At 39.2% G+C, this 22746-nt stretch overlaps 1 protein-coding gene across 2 annotated transcripts in view; it reads right to left on the reverse strand.

The window, feature by feature from the left end:
- RNLS (renalase, FAD dependent amine oxidase) overlaps window positions 1–22746 on the reverse strand; it is a 419665-nt gene that overhangs the window by 76216 nt on the left and 320703 nt on the right. The window contains exon 7 of one of the 2 annotated variants that reach the window (XM_050805151.1): window positions 5940–15431. The exons of the other annotated variant lie outside the window; for it this stretch is intronic. Coding sequence (XP_050661108.1) covers window positions 15359–15431 — 73 coding nt within the window. The 3' untranslated portion in view covers window positions 5940–15358. Of the gene's footprint in view, window positions 1–5939; window positions 15432–22746 lie in introns of those variants that run through there. 2 annotated transcript variants of the gene reach the window in all.

The following is a 22746-nucleotide window of genomic DNA, read 5'->3' on the forward strand; positions in this document are numbered from 1 at the left end:
TAGGATTCAACAGAAATTAAAGACAGCCTTTTTTTTTTTTTTTTTTTTTTTTTTTGAGGCCAAGTCTCACCCTGTCGCCAGGCTGAAGTGCAGTAGTGCGATCTTGGCTCACTGCAACCTCCGCCTCCCGAGTTCAAGCAATTCTCCTGCCTCAGCCTCCTGAGTAGGTAAGACTACAGGCAAGTGCCACCACGACCAGCTAATTTTTGCATTTTTAGTAGAGACGGGGTTTCACCACATTGGCCAGGATGGTCTCGATTTCTTGACCTTGTGATCCACCTGCCTCAGCCTCCCAAAGTGCTGGGATAACAGGCATGAGCCACAGCTCCTGGCCAAAGACAGACTTTAAGGGAAAAAAGAAACTGGTTTGGGCCTAGAGAATGTTTATGAAATTCTAACAGTACCCTACTCCTGGGCTCCCAAGAGAATACAGTCTCCGCCTGTAACCAATCCCCCTCATAATTTCCTGACCAAGAAATTGCCTCAAAGAACAGGAAACATGAAGATAAGCAAATTTGAACTGGTTTCTCTTGAGTCCTGCAGCTACTTCCCTGTGGCAGTACTCTGATTTTCTTTTAACCTAAGCTATGCAGATGGGCAGGTGTTATTTATGGCAAACTTAATACTATTCTTCATCAAATGTTTATCAGATAGTAGACAGTGGTGTCAAGGATTATCTACGTGAGTTTACACAAGTGTGTAATCCTTATAGCAATTGTACAAAGGTAGCTGTAATTTACCCATATTACAGAGGATAAAACTAAGGCTCTGAGTGGCTAACTGAATTGACCACATCAAAGAACAAATAAAGGGCAGAATTTGAATGTGAACTCATTTGGCTTTGAAACCCTGCTCTTAAACACTACCTAGTACTAGTCTGACATCACAAACAGCATCTGTATTAGGTCTTCATGGTTGGAAGGATTCTTGGGCTGAATTAGCCAAACAATAATGTTTTCTTCAGCCTTGAATTTGTATTCTCCTCATCCTCCCTAATTTCAGTGCTTTACCAACTCATTGATACCACTGGCAAAGAGAGTTGACTTTTAAAAAATAAGAATTTCTTTAAGGAAAGCAAACCACACAAACACTTGTGTCTGCTATTTAATGAAAGGTTATGTTTGCTTAGTAGAAAGTAAAAAAGAACTCTTGAAATGACTTTTAAAAATCTAACTAGAAAATGAACATGTGCTGACATGTTCTTTATTGCTTTCAGCAAAAGACAAATACTGTATGTGCCCAAACCTTCCAGAGTTGCTGTTAGCAAAACCCAACACACCCAGAATAGAATTAGGGGATGGAGATATTAACAGACTTGAGAAGAAGAAGGGGAGTTTTCTTAGCTATTCCTGAAGGAGTAGCTGCTCTACCAATTTCTGATAATGGCTGGAAACAGGAAAGGAAGTAATAATTAAAATGGTCAGTGTGGAAGAAGATTGGTTTCATTCCTCTTTCTCTATTCCATAGAGATCTGGAAGATAAGCTTTAATACCAAACTTTAACATCAAGCTTTAACATCTGCTGAGTTTGAACGCCCCCTCTGCCCTCTACCACCTGGGTGACCTCAATTCATTTATAAAAAGAGGATAATATTAGACACCCTCTACCCCCCACCACACTAGTCAGGAGAGGCTTAGTTATGCCACAGTAACAAACACCAGTTATCAGTGATTTCAAACAACAAAGATTTATTTTTCATTCATGCTGTGTCCAACATGGGTCAGCAGGGGGTCACTGAGGCTTCACTACCTTATAATGATGCCCGCCAAATACAAGGCTTTAGGACCCACTATTGTAAGGGGAAAGAGTGCCTCTTATTAGATGATTATACATGGAAGTGACACATGTCACTTCTGCTTAAATTTCATCCATCAAAGCAAGTTATGTGGCCACCCCTAGCTTCAAGAAGAGAACCAGAAATCTTGGTAAGCACTGGTTATGTCCACTTCTACCACACCCTCCCTTTGGGATTATTGTAGGGATTACATGTTAATTATTATTGTCACGATTTACTTCAATACTCCTAGAACCCACATATTAATGAAAAAGAATGACCAACACAGTGGCCATGACTTTCAGCAGCTCAGAGTTTAATATAGGGAACAAAATCAAACCAAGAACCAAACTGCAATGTAATAAGTGCCCAAAGCCCAAAGAACTGTGTATTGAGAGAGCAGAAGAGAATCAATGTAATCTTTTAGATGGAGGAGTGGGAAATGAGGTCTTCACATGGGAAGCTTCACTGGGAAGGGGACACTTCTGAGTTTAGACAAATGAGTAAGAGTTCATATGGTGAAGAATAAGGAGAAAGGCAAAGTGGCTGGAGAAAATCTACACAGAGGCGGAGGCAGGAGAGGGTCTAGTGAGTACCTTCTGGGAAATGTAAAGGGCAGGATTCATGCTGGGGAACTGTGGGTAGTGATGGTGGCTAGGTAGGCAAAGTTTAGACTAGCGAACACCTTGTATATCTATGCCATAGACAGATTTTTTTTTTAAATGTAGGATTACCAGTGCTGCACCTAACAGTGTGTCTTTAACAATGAGAGCAGAATGTACAGTGGAGAGTCCTTTAAACTCACCTCATAATCTGTTCATTAATTCTGCTGAAGGAACAATGTTCATCAGCTCTGTGAACTTTGGCATCTCAAGGTCTCATGGCCTTTATTTATAAATAAAAAGGTTTAAATAAGTAAAATTTGAGGTTCTTTCACACATTCAAGTTCAAGGAACAGGACTCAGATTGGCACCCTCTGTGGTGCTTCAGCCCCAGGAAGATGGCTATGCCAGTGTGACTCATAATTTTATCCCTCGCCTAGGTTCCTGAGACACTACTTTTGATTGACTGTTATCTTTCTGGCACAGATAATTCATGATAATGACTAAAGAAATATAATACCTATGATAAGTGTGTAAATTTAGGAACTGCCAAGCTTATTCTTTAGATTTCAAAATTGTAACCCAGAGAAAAATATACTGTACTTCACATCACAGAATCACTCATTTTCAAGGTCTCCCATGTCGCAGAATTGCTGATTTGACTGAACACACATTTCTGTTCTTGCACTATTCAGAGGTGCCAGAAGGGGATTCTGGTCAAGTCTGTGACTCACAGGACATCTAGCCTCGTATTTGGTACTTGATCAAGACATTATGATTGTTATACTTTATTCTGGCCTTTATAGAGTCTGCTTGTGTTGATGTCTGATTTACCTGGGCTATTTGAGGCACTATGTTGGAGTGGTTAAGAGTGTAGGTTTCAGAGACAAACTGTTTCCTCTCTTAGGGCCTCAGTTTTCTCATCTGAAAAATGGAAATGATACTAGGTTTTTTCATAGGTGAGAAAACAGCTTAGGGCAACACATTGTGAGTAGTAAGTGTAATAATAATAGTAATAATAATGATAGTAATAAAGATGTTGAAAGAGAGGTAAAACCAATAGAGATTCATGGAAAATTGAAGAGAATTTGAGGCTAGGGAAAGTGAAATTCATGAGGAGAATTTGAGCAGGTGGGATGTGACTCTGACTCACAGAAATTATACGGTGGCTGGAAAGGGAGCACCTGGGATCTCTGAGTATCTAGAACAATTTTGTTACCTAAAAAAAAAAATCTTAAAGTCTTAAGCCAATGAAATTTCATATATTTGGATTTGAAGAATAAATTTTATTCTTCATACTAACGCTGTTGTCAATAATAGCATCATCACAATCAAAAGTAGATTTACTGTGAAGATAATGAGCCTGAAGCTTCAGCCCCTCTCATTTACAGGGACTCCTTCTAAAGTTCTGTGTTTGCTTTGTTTTCACATTTTTTTTCTTTTTCTTGAAGAGGGCTGCTCCTACTCCCAAGCCCAGCCCAAAATTGTTTTACTTTGGGGTCCTCAAAACCTGAACCTACCTTAACTGCACTGATTGGAAAATAGGGGGGTATTGTTAAGACCATAGGTTCTGGAGTTAGAATGACCTGAGTTCAAGTCTCAGCTCAGCTATTTGCTAACTAGGTTAGTTTAGGCAGATGATTTAAACTTTCTCAACCTAGGCATTCTCATCCGTCCAAAGAGAATAATGGTAATGTCTCCTTCTCCTTCTCCTTCTCCTTCTCCTTCTCCTCCTTCTCCTTCTCCTTCTCCTTCTCCTTCTTCTTCTTCTTCTTTTTTGATTTAAATAGGTTTTGGGGAAACAGATGGTATTTGGGTATATGAATGAGTTCTATAGTGGTGATTTCTGAGATTTTGGAGCACTCATACCCAAGCAGTATATACTGTACCCAACGTGTAGCCCTTTTATCGCTCACCCACCTCCCACCCTTTCTCCTGAGTCCCCAAAGTCCATTGTATCATTCTTATGTCTTTGCATCCTCATAGCTTAGTTCCCACTTATGAGTGAGAACATATGATGTTTGGTTTTCCATTCCTTAGTTACTTCACTTAGAATAATGGTCTCCAATTCCATCCAGGTTGCATTGAATATCATTATTTCATTCCTTTTTATGGCTGAGTAGTATTCCACAGTGTGTGTATATATATATGTGTATATTATATATGTGTGTATATATATATATACACACACACACCACAATTTATCCACTCATTGATTGATGGGCGTTTGGGCTGGTTCCATGTTTTTGCAGTTGTAAATTGTGCTGCTATAAACATGCATGTGAAAGTATCTTTTTCATATAATGACTTATTTTCCTCTGGGTAGATACTAGTAAGTGGGACTGCTAGATCAAATGGTAGTTCTATTTTTAGTTCTTTATGGAATCTCTATACTGTTTTCCATAGTGGTTATACTAGTTTACGTGTTCACCAGCAGTGTAAAAGTGTTCTCTTTTCACCATATCCCCACCAACATCTATTTTTTAAAAATTTTTTGATTATGGCCATTCTTGTAGGAGTAAGGTGGTATTGCATTGTGGTTTTGATGTGCATTTCCCTGATCATTAGTGATGTTGTGCATTTCTTCATATGTTTGTTGCCCATTTGTATACCTTCTTTCCAGAATTGTCTATTCATGTCCTTAGCCCACTTTTTGATGGGATTGTTTGTTTTATTCTTGCTGATTTGTTTGAGCTCCTTGTAGATTCTGGATATTAGTCCTTGGTTGGATGTACAGATTGTGAAAATTTTCTCCCATTCTGTGGTTGTTTGTTTAGTCTGCTGATTGTTTCTTTTGCTGTGTACAAACTTATTAGTTTAATTAAGTTCCATCTATTTATCTTTGTTTTTGTTGCAATTGCTTTTGGGTTCTTGGTCATGAAGTCTTTGCCTAAGCCTATGTCTGGAAGGGTTTTTCCAAAGTTATCTTCTAGAATTTTTGTGGCTTCAGGTCTTCTGTTTAAGTCTTTGATCCTTCTTGAGTAGATTTTTGTATAAGGTGAGAGATGAGGATCCAGTTTTATTCTTCTACATGTGGTTTGCCAATTATTCTAGCACCATTTGTTGAATAGGGCATCCTTTCCCCACTTTATGTTTTTGTTTGCTTTGTTGAAGATCAGTTGGTTGTAAGTATTTGGGTTTATATTTCTGGGTTCTCTCTTCTGTTCCATTGGTCTATGTGCCAATTTTTATACCAGTACCATGCTGTTTTGGTGACTATGGCCTTATAGTATAGTTTGAAGTCAGGTAATGTGATGCCTCCAAATTCGTTCTTTTTGCTTAGTCTTGCTTTGGCTATGCGGGCTTTTGTTGTTGTTGTTGTTCCATATGAATTTTAGGATTCTTTTTCTAGTTCTGTGAAGAATGGTGGTATTTTAATGGGAATTGCATTGAATTTGTAGATTGCTTTTGGCAGTATGGTCATTTTCACAATATGCATTCTATCCATCCACGAGCATGGGATGTGTTCCTATTTGTTTGTGTCGTCTATGATTTCTTTCAGCAGTGTTTTGTAGTTTTCTTTGTAGAGGTCTTTCATGTCCTTGCTTAGGTATATTCCTAGGTATTTTATTTTATTTTATTTTATTTTATTTTATTTTGCAGCTATTGTGAAAGGGGTTGAGTTTTTTATTTGATTTGCAGCTTAGTCACTGTTGGTGTATAGCAGGACTACTGATTTGTGTACATTCATTTTGTATACTCTAACTTTGCTGAATGTGTTTATCAGTTCTAGGAGCTTTTTGGAGAAGTCTTCTTTATAGTGTTGTTCTAAATATAAAATGAGATCAGTCAGAAGTGCACAATTAATATTCCTTGTTATAACTGATTTGTCTTTCCCTTTTGAGTAACAGGAGGATCTGAGTTTACTCATGGGTGTCCCAAATGGAGAATTAGTCATTCATGCCTTTAGGAAAAGTTTCATGCTTTACTTTTCTCTGAATTCCTTTCCTTCATCTCCCCAGCAACCAGCATGAGGCAGCTCACACTACAGAAATTCACCTAGAAAATGTCATAAGGATTGTAGAAGTGACTGTCATTTCTTGGGCTTTTTTGTCTAGGGCACTTTATTGGCAGAAGATGGGCTGATAAAATTTGATGCATATGAGTAAATTCTGAGTGCTTTTTTTTACCAGGCTGGTTAGTCATGTGATGCTAAGCCAGGAGGTCCTTAGGATGGGCAGGCCAGTCACTTCTCAGGAAGCCTCACCCACTCTAATAACAATGATCCACTTCTCCACAGGCTCCCATGAGAAGGTGAGTGAATGCTGGATTTACAGCAGATTTGTGCGACAAGCCCTATGGAGAAAGAAACATAGGGCAGTGGAAAAACGCTCTCAGGCTTATGTTCTTTAGAGCTTTGGAAATCAAATGCTAATGTCTGGGTCACTGAGGAGGCTGCTCCTAAAATAACTCCCCTGATTCCTGGCCAAAACAGAGGGCTTTTCCACCTTTACAACTAACACAGCATGTTGGATGCCCAGCAGTCTCAGTATACTTTGCCTTGGCCAATTTTCATTTCTAATCCCATTGCTTTGTAAAGTGTAGAATTATTCTCTTTTGACCAAGCCAACAGTCTAGAAGTTGTGGGTGGGACTTGGTCTCACAAACAGAAATATTCTATTGTGGTTTGCATTGTTTCTATCATGTCACAGTTCAGACTCCTACTTCCAAGGCAATCTCTTTTCTTTTAAACACACACACACACACACACACACACACACACACACACACACACACACACCCCACATGCCAAACAACTTCTACTTAAAAAAATAAATTCATCATGCGTGGCTGCCAGCATGTACATCACTCAGATTCCCCCTTTAAGAGTACCTGCTGTGAGAAAGGTAGCTGGCTGGTGTCAGCTGCTATCAGGGCACAAGAGCTGGGCCATTTCTTCCTCTAACAGGCAATCTTTGCTCTGGGGATCTCCAGTGGCCAGGCTGAGGTCATCTCAAATTTGCATTGTTGTCTTTGGGTCTTCTTAGCCAGTCGTCCTTCCCTCCTTCTTTGTCTCCCAATGCAGGTGTCAGACCTGCGTCACTGTCTGAAAGCTGTCCCTGCCTACTCCTGTTCCCTATACCCTTTATCTTTCATAGGCATTTTCCTTTCTAATTTGGTTTTTGTTCTATTTTTCAGAGGACCCAAATTAATACCCCATGAATTCTAGTTTCTAGTTTTAATGAATTACAAATCTCCCAGGGTGAAGACTCTAACATCTTGTCAGATGTGTGAGGACACATTGCTGCAAACCCAACAAGCAACATATAAGAGATGCTATAAAGCAAAAGGAGGCTGGGCACAGTGGCTCACACCTGCAATCACAGCACTTTGGGAGGCTGAGTCAGGAGGATTGCTTGATCCCAGAGTTTGAGACCAGCCTGGGCAACATAGTGAGACCCCCTCTTCACCAAAGGTGGAAAAATTAGCTGAGCATGGTGGCACAAATCTATAGTCCCTGCTACCCGGGAGGCTGAGGCAAGAGGATTGCTTGAGTCTGGGATTTCAAGGCAGTGAGCTACAATCACACCACTGTGCTCCAGCTCGGGCAACAGAGCAAGACCCTGTCTCTAGAAACAAACAAAACAAATAACTAGCCTCTGTCAAGGAGTGGTTGGACTCCTGGATGAAAATACCACCAATACATACTTTAACCAGGAAGAACATAAAACCCACAAATTGAGCACATCTGAACAATAAAGTCAGACCTTCCCATTTTGAGTTAGGGTGCATTTTTCAAAAGATGGCCAATGGCACAAAGGCTCAGAAAGGAGGAAGAAGTGAGGAATAGAGAATTTCGATGTGGAAGTTGAGAAGTCATGTGATTCAGTGTCTTCTTAAAAGTCTCAGAGGCCACAGAAGGGAAGAAAGCCTGCCATGGCTGTGCTGTTCCCAGAGAAATTTTGATTTTAAATATCTTGGTAAGAAAATTAAATCCTACAGTCTTATAGGGGAGAAACATTGGTTTAAGATTTTTTTATAAACAGAAAGGTTCTGTGAATTTTGGCAGTGCTCAAAGAAGATATTCTAGACAACACTTGGTTTTATTAAAGACTTTTGAACTTCCTATGGATTCTTCTATTAAAGAATCACTAATTCGATCTCTTTTCAGACCTGCCATAGTTCTGAGTTGGGTTCTTTCAATATGTAGGCTCACTTCTGAAGGCTTCTCAATGGTGGCATTATTGGCATTTTGGGTGAACTCTCTTGTGTTAGGCAGGATAGTCCCGCCTAGACCTTTCAAGACCATTTAGCATCCCTGGCCTGTGTCCATTAAATGTCACTTGTGTTTCCCACTTCCCAGTCATTGAAAAAACGTGAAAGCTCTCCATATATTTCCAGATGCCCTCCCCACCTTCAAAGATGTGGTGCCATGCCTGGTTGGGGAAAAACAAACAAACAGACCATTCCCAATGATTAGACATGGTCAAACCATGAAATAGGACCGTGTGGGAGGTAGCTGTGGGGGGTTGACTCCATGGTCCCTGCATGCTGTATATCTCTCTCACTAGAATGACAGTTTCAAAAATGAATCAGGATGGCTTAAGCCAAAGAAGAACTTATTGATTCCTACAGATAGAAAGGCCAGGGCCAAATTCAGAGCTCAAATGATGCCATCAGGTCTCAGTTTATCTCCATCTCTTGGCTCTCCCATCCTCTGTGTTAACTTTATTCTTGACCTTCCTATGGGGACCCTGGCAGCTCTAGGCTTGCCCCACAGAGTGGCATGGCTACCAGCAGCTTTGGCTCAGATCTTTTGCTTCAAGTCCAGTGGGAAACTCTTCCAATGTTCTGAGTCCCAGTCTGACAGAATGAATTTATTTCAAGTTTATTTTACCTCTGAACCAGTTGGTGTGGCCAAGATAATATGAAGCACTGACTCACTCAGGTTTAGGGGTTTTGACCACTCCAGCACATGGTGCCTTGCCCCACCCCAGGCCACATGGACTGAGGGTAGTGAAAGGAAGCCCACTAAAATAAAATCTCTGGAAAGAAAGGCTGTTAACCCCTGATGTTAGGGGACAATCAACAAATGTTCATCAGAGTCAGAAAATTGCTGGAATCTATGATAAAGATCAGTGAAACTCAGAGGCATACCCCCTTTGGGGAGAAAGCAATATAATGCAAAACTCAGGTGCATCAAATCTTTCAGACTTCTTTGGCTACTTTTAAACATATTTGACAACCGTGAGATTGAATAAAATATTTTCCTACACAGGGACCTGGTTTGGCATTCACAAGGAGTGGATATGAATTGATACTTCTCTGAATCAAGGAGTATTTACAATGAGATTCCTGAGAATAGGTTGTCTATATGTAAATAGGGTTAGTATACTAAGCTGAGGTCCTATGCATGAAACTATTTTATTAGTCCTCCCTCCCTAATTTCATGTTTTTTCACTGCTTGCTTGATGCTTTGGCAGAAAAACCAAAGTGACAGCGATATGAGGCAGGTCTGAGCTGTCATTCTTACCCATCATCAAACTAGGGCCTGGCCTAACTGACTCCTACTGAAACAGGAGGATCCGGGTTTACAAGGTCTTGATCCATTATTTGGGTGACTTCCCCACAAGAGGCCAAAGACAGAAGTCATAGATCTCTGAGGGGCATCTAAAAAACGGTTACAGAATTGGGCAACAGGGGCCTGAGAAGTCTCCTTTATCCATGGCTTACACTGCTTTGAGGGGGCCTTAGAGGAATGCAATGGGGTCCTTCTTTAACTGGTAGCGCTGCTCTTCCTTGGACTTGATTTATGTACACAACAAAGAAGATTTTATTTGAATATAACTTCCATGACCATAGCACAGTTTGTTATTTTATTTTATTTTATCTTTATTATTATTTTTTGAGACAGAGTCTCGCTCTGTTGCCCAGGCTGGAGTGCAGTGGTGAGATCTTGTCCCATTATAACCTCTGCCTCCTAGGTTCAAGTGATTCTCCTGTCTCAGCCTCCTGAGTAACTGGGACTCCAGGCGTGCGCTACCACGCCCAGCTTGTAGCGCAGTTTGAAATCCACTTGTCTCACCAAACTCATCATATTCCTGACAAAGTCCTGAGAAGAAGAGTCATTTCTTTAAGCCAGCTGGGAACATGAGTCTTTTAAACTTTGAGGCCCTCTTAGGTTTGGGGAGACAGATTATCTCTTTGACAAGAGAAGAGAGGAGTAAATGAAACAATGACACTTATTTCTACCTATAATCTCTGTTGATTGTCCTTTGTACTCCATGGTGAGTCTTACACCTAAGAGATGCAAATTAGACCTGTTTGCACTCCTAGTGTGGTCAAGTGCGGTCAAGATCTCCTTCTCCTTGAGTGTCAGGTTGTGTCTCCTGGCTGCTCTCCACATCTTTTATTCTGAGGATTTAGCTGACTTGTCTCAGTCTTCAGGCCAGGCACTCTAAAGGCAATTTAGGGGACAAGTCTTGCTTGTTAGATACTGAGTCCCTTCAGCCTCAGTTGCTGTCTTGTGCCTCAGGGGTTCCTAAACTGGAAGTGGTGGCCCAGAGTTTCCTTCAGGTACTGTGACACTGATCTGAGAAAGAAAGCTCAGCTTCCACCTGCCCACTGCCTCCCTCTGTGAGTAACTTGAGTCTGGTTCCACTCAGGATCCTCTGAGAACTCAGTTCAATACTTGTCCAATAGTAAACACTCCATAATGTTTGCCTGTTGAATCTATAATCAAAATCTCCAGTAGGAGAAGGCTCTTATATTTCTGGTTCATTTTTTTGCTAGTTGGTGGGAGAACACATTTTTCAAAATACTAATAGTTCACCACTGGACAAGAGATACATACAACCCCAATTTCCAAGTAAATGGCAAATACCTTTTGTGGGTACGTTCATTTGGAAAGGGTTTCTTCACTTGAAGAAAGAATTAACAAACCCCTGTTTGGGAGGATAAAACGAGAAATTCCTTTGGGATGTCTCAGGTTTCTAGAGAACCAGGCTCTCGCAGGCTGAGGTGGCTTCCACGCTGTTCATGAACTGCTCTTGGCGGGCTGGTGGCCTGTTTGATATTCTGAGGTCTAGCAAAGATTTAGCTCTAGGGGGCCATCGAGAGGTCATGGTCTTGATCATTTCCTCTGTTATTTATCTTTGGCTTGTGGTACTGGAGCCTGCCTTTGATACAGGGCATTTCTACCACAGCTGCACAGAATCAAGCATTTCAGTGATTTGGTTTGAGGTGAAGGAGGCTTGGCTTCTAATGCTGTGAAAATGTCACTGGGTACATCTGAGACTATCTAGCTCTGTCCTTCACTGATGGGTAAATTCATTTCTGGGGGTTTACCAGTGGCACTTCCCAGACTTGGGTCAGGAAAGGAATCCTCCTGGTGAGGACAGCAGTTTTCAGTTTGAGTAATTCCTTTTTCAGTTCCTCCTGAGACATTCTTCTTGCTCTGAGCTGGAGATAAAAGCAGCACGTCTCAGGCCTCTAGGGTGGATCTCTACTTTTCAACACTGTTTATGACTCACCTGTGACTGCCCTCAATGCAGCCAAGGGGACCATTTATGCTGAATTAGCCTTTGGATTTTTCTTTTTAGTGACAGCAAAACTTCCGTGCCAGCAAACAAGTAAACCACAGGAACATCCCTTGTCTGCTCAGATCAGCAGGCTCTTGGGTTCTCAGAGAGCCTAGGAGGACTTTTCAGCTTGTCTTATGTGGGTTTGTTCACCTGTTGTGTTTCATTTTGATTTAAAACAATTGGTATCTTTCATCTGGGTTGCAAAGTATGGGTTGCATATGGTTTTGACCTGATATGAAGGGCCCAAATCAAATACCCAGCACTTGGCCTGGAAAATTGGTTGTATAAGCCCTGCTCTTGTCTTCCCCCCAACAAGCAGCCTAGCAAATGGAAGCAATGGGTCCCAGGAGTTCCTTTCTGTATGCGGCTCTAACTCTGCCACAAAGGCCAGGACAGATAGTGTGCAGTGCTCTGTCATGTCTACCAAAGAAATGATGCAACATGTGCTGGAGACTTTACCATCTGTGCGAGAGTGCAGCCCTAGGCTCAATCCAAAAGAAAAAGGAAGTGGCATTATAGCAGGGATATTCCCAGTGAGTCAAATTCCCAGAACAGCCTGTCCCTCCTCAAGGTGGTCAGTGTGCCCCAGCATCTCACCTCCAGATTTTGACTAAAACAGAACTGTTGCGTGCAGGGGTTAGACAGGACTAGAACAGTGATGTATTTTATGCATCATATTTTCTAGCAATGGTTTTCCATCTGAAACCCAGTTTACATTGTGGCCAGGGCACAGAAACAGAAGCTTTATGAAACAAGTTACTGTTTCCATGTGTCAGCATTCTAATTTTCCTTTCCTTTTCCTGTTCTTTTCTCTGTTATTTTAATTTTTTTGAAAAGCTTCTTGACTCACTAAATTACTATAACAAACCACTTATGATTCAAAGCCCATATTTTGAAAAACAACATTGCTTCAGTGTATATACGCAGCACCTTGGGAACATTTATAGAATATGGATTCTTGGATCCCTCTCCAGGGATTCTAATTCAGTCATTCCTGGGCCCAAGAATCTACGTTTTATGTTAACCTGACCTGAATGTGACCATTATGAGGGTAGGAAATGGTTTTGATCCCTAACATATCCCAAGTGCTTTAAACAAGGAACTCAGTACAGCATAGGCTCTTGGTCGTTGGTGGTTAAATAAATAAATGAAAGAAAAAGTACTGATCTTCAAATGACTCCATCCTTCAATCCCAACCGTGCCTCCCTTTGCATCTATACTGTTGTCCTTGTTTTTTTAAGATAGATACTCAAATAGTCTGTAGACCTTTGAATTGCAAAATTGCTTTGAATCTCCATGTTGGAAGCAGCCTTGAAAGTCTCTAATCTAGGGATTCTCAGGTGTAGAAACTTTGTCTCGTTGCTTCAGAATGCCTTGGGGAAGTTGAAGGCAAATACATATCCCTAGACCCCAGCCCTGGAGTTTCAATCCAGGTAGATAGGGTTCATGGCCCAGGAATCTGCATTCTATCCTCCCTCAGGTGATGCTGTGGCCCAGCCAGGGTTGAGATGCATTGTTCTTGTGACCTCTCCCCACTGTGGATCACTGTGGATGGTGGTCACCCAGCCTCTGCTGGAAACGTTTTGGGCTGGCAGAAAGAAACTCCCAGAGGTCTGCTCCACATTGGAAAGCTCTGCTTATTGAAAATTTCTTTCTGATATTAGCTTCAATCACTTTCCTACTGCTACCAGTCTTGGTTCTGTCCTCTGGAGCACCTCAATACAAGGCCAGTTGGCTGCCTGACTGCTCATTGTACAAATACAGAAAAAATATAAAGAAACAAATGAAAAATTTTCAAAATCCCACCGTCTTGAAGACCTTGAGTATTTCTTTTGGTCTTAATATATGTACACACATAAATGCATGTTATACTCACTTGATGTTTTTTAGAAATGAAAAGCATCCTGTATTCTTGACTTAGCATTACATATTGTGGGTTTGTTCTTAACATTATATCACAAAAAATATCCCATATAGAAAAATTTGCTTTAAACCCACATTTTAAAATGACTGCATTAAATTCCACTGTTTTGATCTATTAGAATTTATTCAACCATTTCCTACTAGTGTTGATTTAGGTTATTTCCAGTTTTCCACTGTCATAACTAATGCTTAAATAAACATATTGCAAATAAACCATTGTCTGCATCCTTGATTATTTCTGTAAGCCAGATTCCTAGATGTAAGTTATTGAGTTAGAAAACATGCTTAAAAAAACAGTTGATACATATTGCCAACTTACTATGCAAACAAGATGTGAAAAATTTTATTTCTACCAATCATTTTAATCCCTGATTAGAATTTAGTCATTCAAAAAAAAAAAAGATGCCAATTTGATAGGTTAAAAATTACATTTCATTATAGTTTTGAATTTGTATACTTTTTGTTTACTCATAAGACAGAACATGATTTTAAATATAAACACACATACATAAACATACATATGTACACATTTTGATTACTCATGAGGCAAAATATGTTCATATATATTTGTGTGTGTGTATTTTTTCCCATTTGTTTTGGCATTTCCATTAAACAGGGTGTTAAAAGAAAAAGAAATAGATTGAGTCTATTTTTCTGCTAGAGAGAGGGGCCTCATGCTTCTTGTTGATTTGCAAATGCCCTTCTCCTCTTTGTAAGTATAAGAAATATCAACTTCTTTCTTTATTGTGGTAAATATACATAACATAAAAGTGATGATTTTAACCATATTTAAATGTGCAGTTCTGTGGCATTAAGTACATTCACACTGTCGAGCACCCATCACCATCATCCATCTCCAGAACTTTTTACCTTCCCAAACTAAAACTGACCCACTAGACACTCCCTCTCCATTGCCCCCTTCTCCCAGCCCTTGGCAACCACCATTCTATTTTCTGTCTCTATGAAGCTGACTGCTCTAGATTCCTCATACAAGTGGAATTATGTAATATTATTTTTTTGTGATAGGCTTATTTCACTTTGCATAATGACTTTACGTTTTATCCATATTGCAGCACATCAGAATTTCCTTCCCTTTTAAGGCTAAATAATAGTCCATTGTATGTTTATACCACATTTTATTTATCTACTCATCTATCCATGGACACTGGCATTGCTCGCACCTTTTGGCTGTTGTGAATAAAGCTGCTATGAACATTGGTGTACAAATGTCAGTTCAAGTCCCTACTTTCACTTCTTTTGGATAGATAGACATCTAGATGTGGAATTGCAGATCATATGGCAATTCTATATTTCATTTTTAAAGAAATTGCCATATCATTTTCCACAGTAGCTACATCATTTTACATTCCCACCAGCACTGCACAAGGGAATCCAGTATCTCCACATCCTTGCCAACATTTATCTTCTGTTTTGCTTTTAAATAATAGCTATCCTAAAAGCTGTGAAGTGGTATCCTATGGTTCCTTTAAAAAAAATCAAATAAAATCTGACTGTGTGCTCTAATTTCCAGGAAGTCATATGGGAAATCCAGTGGCCGTCATCCAGGGGCTCTTCCCACATCCTAGAATCACACCAGCACTTGGTACCCGAAAATCAAAGGAATAGCCTTCAACCCCAGTGCCACCCACCACAACGGCCTCTGACATCTTGTCTACACTAATAGTGGTTCTTTGCTTTCACGGAACATATATAGACTTGGAATGGGGAGGGTTCTGGCTCTATAGGTGGTCTTGCTAACTTTTTGAGGAACTGCCACTGAGCAGGACCCCCCAATTTTACATCTTTATCCCAACCTTGTCCCACTTATTTTAGTTATAAAAAATTCTACCAGTTGGCTTTAAAATACCCTGCATAATTGTTATCTTCTGTTAATTTTCAAGTTATTATTTAAAACATATAGATATATAAAAATTAGCATATTCCTTTGAACGCAGGTCTCGGTTTTAATACATTTTAACATTTTGCCTTATAAAAACTCTTGCACAAGGGTAAAAAGAGAAATGTGCAAACATATTTATTGCAACAATGTTGCAGTAGTAAAAATTTGGAGCAATCTAATGTCTATCAATGGGGAAATGGACAAATAAACTGATATATTCATAAAATGGAAGAGTGTACAGTAGTAAAAATCAATGGAATATATCTGTGTATATTGACGTGGAAAAATACTAAAAATACAACACTGGGGAATAAAGTTCTAAATACATACAATATGCTATAAAATTAAAAACACACAGAATATTACCATAATTTATGGATACATACATATGATGTCAAAGTAGGAAAATATGGTGGTGTTACGACAATTAAAAAGGCATGTAAGCTGGGCACGATGGCTCACATCTGTAATCCTAGCACTTTGGGAGGTTGAGGCAAGAAGATCACTTGACAGGAGGAGTTTGAGTCTTACTTGGGCAACATAGTAGTAACTCATCAGTACCAAAAAAAAAAAAAAAAAAAAAAAAAAAAATTAGCCAGATGTAGGGGTGTGTGCCTGTAGTCCCAGCTATTTGGGAGGCTGAGGCAGGAGGATCCCTTGAGCCCAGGAAGTGGAGGTGCTGTGAGCCATGATCAGGTCACTATATTCCAGCTTAGGTGACAGAGCAAGACACTGTCTCTAAAAACAACAAAAAAACCCACAAAACATACGAATAATAAAAAACAAAAAATAAAATAGATGGACTTTAGCTCTATCTGTATCATTTTTAACTCTTAAAAAATTGAGCCAAAATTTTAACTTCTGTTGTTTTCTCTACTTCAAGGACACACTTTTATTATAAATTGTTGTATATGTATTTTTCTTAACTGGTCTGTAATCTTTTAGTTTTGTTTTCTAAGAGCTTTAAAATATAATCAAGTAGACTTATTTGTTTCTTTATGATTTCTTTTGTTAATTTATAGAACTTCTTTTGCAACCTAGAAATAGGTTAAATATTTATCTATATTTTCTTCTATATGGTTTTTGGGGAGGCATGTATTATATATTTGTTTATATTTATCCCTTAATTCATCTGGAAATTATAGTAACGTATGGTAGAATCAAGTTTGATTTTTTGCTAAAACTAAATACTTTGCCAATTTGCCTCAAATTATTTGTTAAATAATTATTGCTTTTGTATTGATTGGTTTTGTATTGATTCAGTTATCACATTAAGGGGCTGTTTTATAGTTATTATTTCCATTGATTTGTATCAATTCCTGAATCAACAGTAAACTGCTTATTTATCTAATTTTATCATATGTCATAACAGCAGATAAAAGTGCCATTTTGCAGGAAGGTACTTACTACCTTCTTGCTCAAATTTGTTAGTTATTTTTACCTGTTAATTTGTTTCCAGATGGACTTAAAATTATTTTTTCAGGTTAACGAAATCCCACTGTGATTTTGTGCAACCTATAAATTAATCAGGGGATAATGGAAAAAATTCATAATATTTGCTATTTCCCTCTAGGGACGTGGTATATCCTCCCTTATTCAAATGTTTCAAAATATCATTCCATAAAATTTTGGAAATATTTCCTTGCATAAATTCTGGATCCTAAAGATAGTCCTTTGTTGATTATAAATCATGCTACTATAAAGACACATGTACTTGTATGTTTATTGCAGCACTATTTACAATAGTAAAGATCTGGAACCAACCCAAATGTTCATCAATGATAGACTGGATTAAGAAAATGTGGCAAATATACACTATGGAATACTATGCAGCCATAAAAAAGGATAATTTCATGTCCTTTGCAGGGACATGGATGAAGCTGGAAACTGTCATTCTCAGAAACTATCACAAGGACAGAAAACTAAACACCTCATGTTCTCACTCATAGGGAGGAACTGAACAATGAAAGAACACTTGGACACAGGGCAGGGAGCATCGCATACTGGGGGGCCTGCCAGGGGGTTGAGGGTTAGGGGAGGGATAGCATTGGGAGAAATGCCTAATGTGGATGACGAGTTGATGGGTGCAGCAAACCAACATGGCACATGTATACCTATGTAACAAATCTGTACGTTGTGCGCATGTACCCTAGAACTTAAAGTATAATAAAAGAAAAAAAATAAAAGATAGTCCTTTGTATTCTGTTTTTTGTTAACAACATTATATAGAAGATATATTTGCTTTGATTATTTTGGCATACAGAAGAGTTATTAACCTTTGAATGTTTGTAGTTCAGCCACTCTATTTCTCATCAATCTAAAAGTTGGTGCACTTGAGTTTTCTAGGAGTATAATCATATTCACACAATTTGTAACCACTTTGTCTTCTGTTTCCCAACATTCACACCTCTTAAATATTTTCCATGCCTTAATGCATACCCTAGAAATTTTAGAATATTGATGTAAGAATCTTTGACTTCTCCCTAATTTAAAATAGATGGTGCTAGTGATTTATTCTTAATTGTAATGTTTGTTATAGTTTTAAAATAGAAGTCCTTATTCCTTTAAGGTAGTATCCCCTGTTTCTGAATTTATCATAATGTTTTAGCAGCAATGTATATTAAAGTTTGCCAAAGTTAACTTTTAACAAATTTCAGCAGATTTGTCAACAAATTTCAGCATCTATTGAAATAATGATAAAGTTTTTATTGTTTCAAGTATTAACGTTTCTTAGTATTAATAGTTAAAATGGTTTATTTAGTGAGTGGGTTTCCTGATTTTAGGCACATAATTAATGGGTTTCCTGCTTCTAGGCAAATTATTGTAGCTCTTTCCTGTAATATAGAGCTAATTCTTAGAGTGCTGTTCAGCCATGATGGTGAACATCTCAATTTCTCAATTAGGTGACACTTGCCAATTTTTTTTTCCTCCACAATGGTCTCTGTATCACTAACATTCAATTTTCTGACAGTCTTTTGGTTCACAGAAAATAGTTTATTTTCCAAAGGACAAATAAACATGGCTTATTGTAATGGTTAAAATATATGGTGCAAGTTTGAGGTTGGCAACTGTCTTGCAGAAGTGGGTGCAACTAACTCTAGGCCTAACTCTTGCCACCTTTAGAGCAATTCAATTTAAAAAGTATCGAAAAAATAAGAATGTCAGTCAATAATCCTGCTTGCATGTCATTGGTAGGTGATAAAATCACAATAACAGAATACACTGCTACAGGAGCTATATTGATTGTTTGCACAAGGACAGCACCATTCCCCACCTCTCTCCCATGCTAGCACACACATGTGCATACACAACACACCAACTACACAGAGATGGCCCATTTTAAGTACTGTATTTCTAATGGTAGAGCCACTCTCCCGCCTTCCCCTCACCTCTTCCAAAATACAATGGGATGTAGTATAAAGTGAGGACTTTCTGAAATCACTTAATGACTTTGAATAGAAACCACATAAAGAAAATATAGATACTGTTGTAATTATTGCCTCTGTTAAGGACGAGGTTAGTACATTTTTGCTCCATGGGATAATTCTGTGTCAGCAAGATTTTCCTTTGGCACTTACTAATGTTAGAATAAAAAAGTTAATTAGTCAAATTCATTCATTCATTCTTTGGATCAACAGATATTTACTGAGTAACTCCTACGTGCCAGGTCCCGCTTTTGTGGCTATTGCAGTTTTGGCAGCAAGTAGATATTGAACAAGTAAGTACACATGGGATAAGTATCACAAGAGTGGGGAGACTAGATCAGCTGGGGGAGAACACAGTGCCATGAAAGGTCTGCGAAAGAGCACAGCCACAAACCATACACAGCATTTATTCATTCAAGAGTAAGACTTTTTGAAGAGGCCAACCTTACAGTAGCACTTAAGTACAGTCACCAGTGAGCTCTACAAATACTGAAGTGGCTTCCTAGCTAGATCTAAAGCTACCTATGGATGCAGTGATGGCTATCAAAGGGGATTATTTTCCTAAGTCATATTCTACTATTATAATAGTAATAATAATGGCCAGCATTTATGGAGTGTTTTCTCTACACAGGACGCAAAGCTTACACTTTGCATGTACATACCATAACCCTCAGAATAATCCTACAGTAGGTGAAATTGTATCCACATTTCATAGACGAGGGCCCTGCGGCTCAGAGACAAAGAAATTGGACCAAGATCATACATCTAGTAAGTGGCAGATTCAGGATGTCACCGACCCCACCAGGAATTGAACTCTTTAAAATGAAGGCCAGGGACAGGAAATGAATCTGCATACTTAGCCAAACACTTAGGAGTGTGAAATAACTCACCCCTAGTTTTTGCAGTGTTTCGGAGATTCACTAATCTTCAGCAGAATCCAATCCAAGCATGCAATTCTTTGCATTCAGCACAAATGGTTGCTAAGAGAAAAGACAACGTTCTTGCAGAGAATGCTTCTATTTTATACTATCACTACTCCTGATAATGACCTTTCCTAGTGTTTTTCCAGGACTACAGTAGAGCAAACCACCTTTTCCCCAGGTAAGTTGTCTACTTACTCACTGTAGCTGGAAAAGAGAAAGTGGCCCAGAACTGGTCACCAGGAGACACTGCTATTCTGTCTCATGGTTTTGAAGCAACCTAGAGCTTTTAAGCTTCTGGGTTTAACCATGTTTTGCTATCAATCCACTAACCCTCATGCTTTGCTATCAATCCATTAACTCTCCTTATCATCAATTCTTCTGTGTCCTATGTAAATATAGAGGAAACTGGCCTTCACAGAGGCCTCAGAGGCACCAGGTTAAACTCTTCCTCCCCTCTCCTCTCTCGTGCTCCCCACTTTATGATCAACATCATCACTGTTATTATTTATTAAGTACTTACTGTGTATCCAGCATTCTCTTAAGGTTTTATGTAAACGTAAGCCTCACAACAATCTTATGAGGTAGTTATCATTAACTCATTTTGCCGATGATAAAGGAAGCTAAGTGAGATTGTGTAACTGCATAAGGTCACACAATGAGAGGCAAACTTTAGATTAAAGTGCAGATCTAACTGCAGATGATGTGTTCTTAACTGCAAAGTTACAGGCTTGCCTTAAGGGATTTACAACGTGGCATAGGATCAAGGAACAATGGACCAGATGTGTGGATCAAAGATAAGACCATATTTACATAAAGTGATAGGTTTAAGATTTAGAGGTTCTCCTTGGACCCCTGAGTGTCTACAGACAGATGTGTGGGGGGAGGGGTTGAACCTAAAACAGGGGTCAGTAAACATTTTCTTAAAGGACCACATAGTAACTATTTTAGATTTTGCAGGCCATATGGTCTCTGTCAAAAACACTTATCTCTACTGTTGTAGTGCAAAACAGTCACAGGTAATACACAAATGAATGGGTGAGGCTGTGTTCCAATAAAACTTTATTTACAAAAACAAGCAGCTGGTGAGCAGGCATTAAATGGCATGCAAATTCTATGTGCTCATATGCATAGTTGTCTTTGTTGTTATTATTAGGAGAACCATGGCTTTCTATAGCTTCTTAAACAGGTTCAACATCCAAGATGGTTAAGAACTGGTCTAAATGGTTTCTAAACCTCTCTAAGCTTAGCTATTCCACAGGGTTCCATAATTCATCTAGCCTTTTACAACCCCTTAGAGATTCTTTCTCCTTAGCAGGCTCTTTTGTGGGATTCTGCTGCGAACTGTTGAGTGGACAACAATTACTGTCTATTGAGAAGGAAACATGAATCATATTATCATTCCACCTTCCTTGGTTTACCTGGTCAGATGATACTGGCTAAAACACAAATATATTCCAGACTGAAATACAGCAGTTTGGTCCTGCATCAGATCGTCTGATGTTTGCGGAGGCTTTTGTCTCCTGCCAGAGACCTCTTTCTCTGTTCTGCTGAGCTTTCTGCAGTAAGAACTCACTTGTGCTGACCACACTAATATGCAGTTTGGATTCTGAAGTCAGCCAGGTCGACCCAGGTATGGTGTGGAGGGGAGGGATATTGCTGGATGTATTTGACTGAGGCTTCTCTGTATTTGTTCAGGGATCTTTTCTCCCCAAAGGAAACATTTCTCTTAGGATTCCCTGGCTTCACGAATTAGAGCATCTTATTCACTGCCTGTGACCTTGTCAACATGTGTCAACAGGTACCTCTACTCTGCCTCCCACTCCAGGGGTCTTGTCTTCTCCTAAGTAGAATCTCTGGGTAGGGATTGCTGATTATATTCCATTGTGTCCACTAGAGAGCCTGGTACCAGGCTTTGCACACATATGACAAGAAGAGTAAAGAATTGGTGTAAGGAAACCATACAAGTCATGTTTTAGTTTATTAGCACTGAGATCCCTGAAAGCTATGGCCAGTTTTAAATTCTTGCATCATTTTCGAAAATCAATATAAGGGTTGTCCAATCAACTTGAATAACAAACAGGATCATCCCTCTGGGATGGCTTCCAGCTTTAAATTTTAAGAACAGCCACAACAAAACCCTGATATATTAAAACCTGGAAGCACAAATACTACGAATGATAAGGTGATTGCATTCATATTCCAGGTTTTTCTGAGAATGTAGGCATAGGAGAAGAGGCAGGAAAAAGAAATAGAAGGGGAGGAAGAAATGGCAGAAACTGGAAGAAAAGAAGAGAGCAAAACAAGGGGAACAAAGAAACAAAGAGGAATCAGATGGAAAGTGAGTCTGTACTGTAACCAGCTACTGCTGGGTTGAAATTCAGTGTCATTAGCATGCAGCTATTTCTCACAGCAAGTACCCCCCAAAGAAGGAAATAAACCAGCAAATGAAAGTAACAGGAGTATAAATCACTTAGCCAGTACTTATGGAGACTTTATCCCATATTAGACTCCTGTATATATCACATCAGGATTAGTGTTAAGTCTCTGAAATGAAACATCAATAAGAAGACCACACGGTGCGGACTGTACCCCCAACTAATATTTCAGTTCAGTTTTAATTATCATGTTCATCTGGCAGCAGCATGGTGCCTGTAAATAGAAACGGGTCATGAGGG

Source organism: Macaca thibetana, chromosome 9 (assembly GCF_024542745.1).
Source record: "Macaca thibetana thibetana isolate TM-01 chromosome 9, ASM2454274v1, whole genome shotgun sequence".
Lineage (NCBI taxonomy): Eukaryota > Metazoa > Chordata > Mammalia > Primates > Cercopithecidae > Macaca > Macaca thibetana.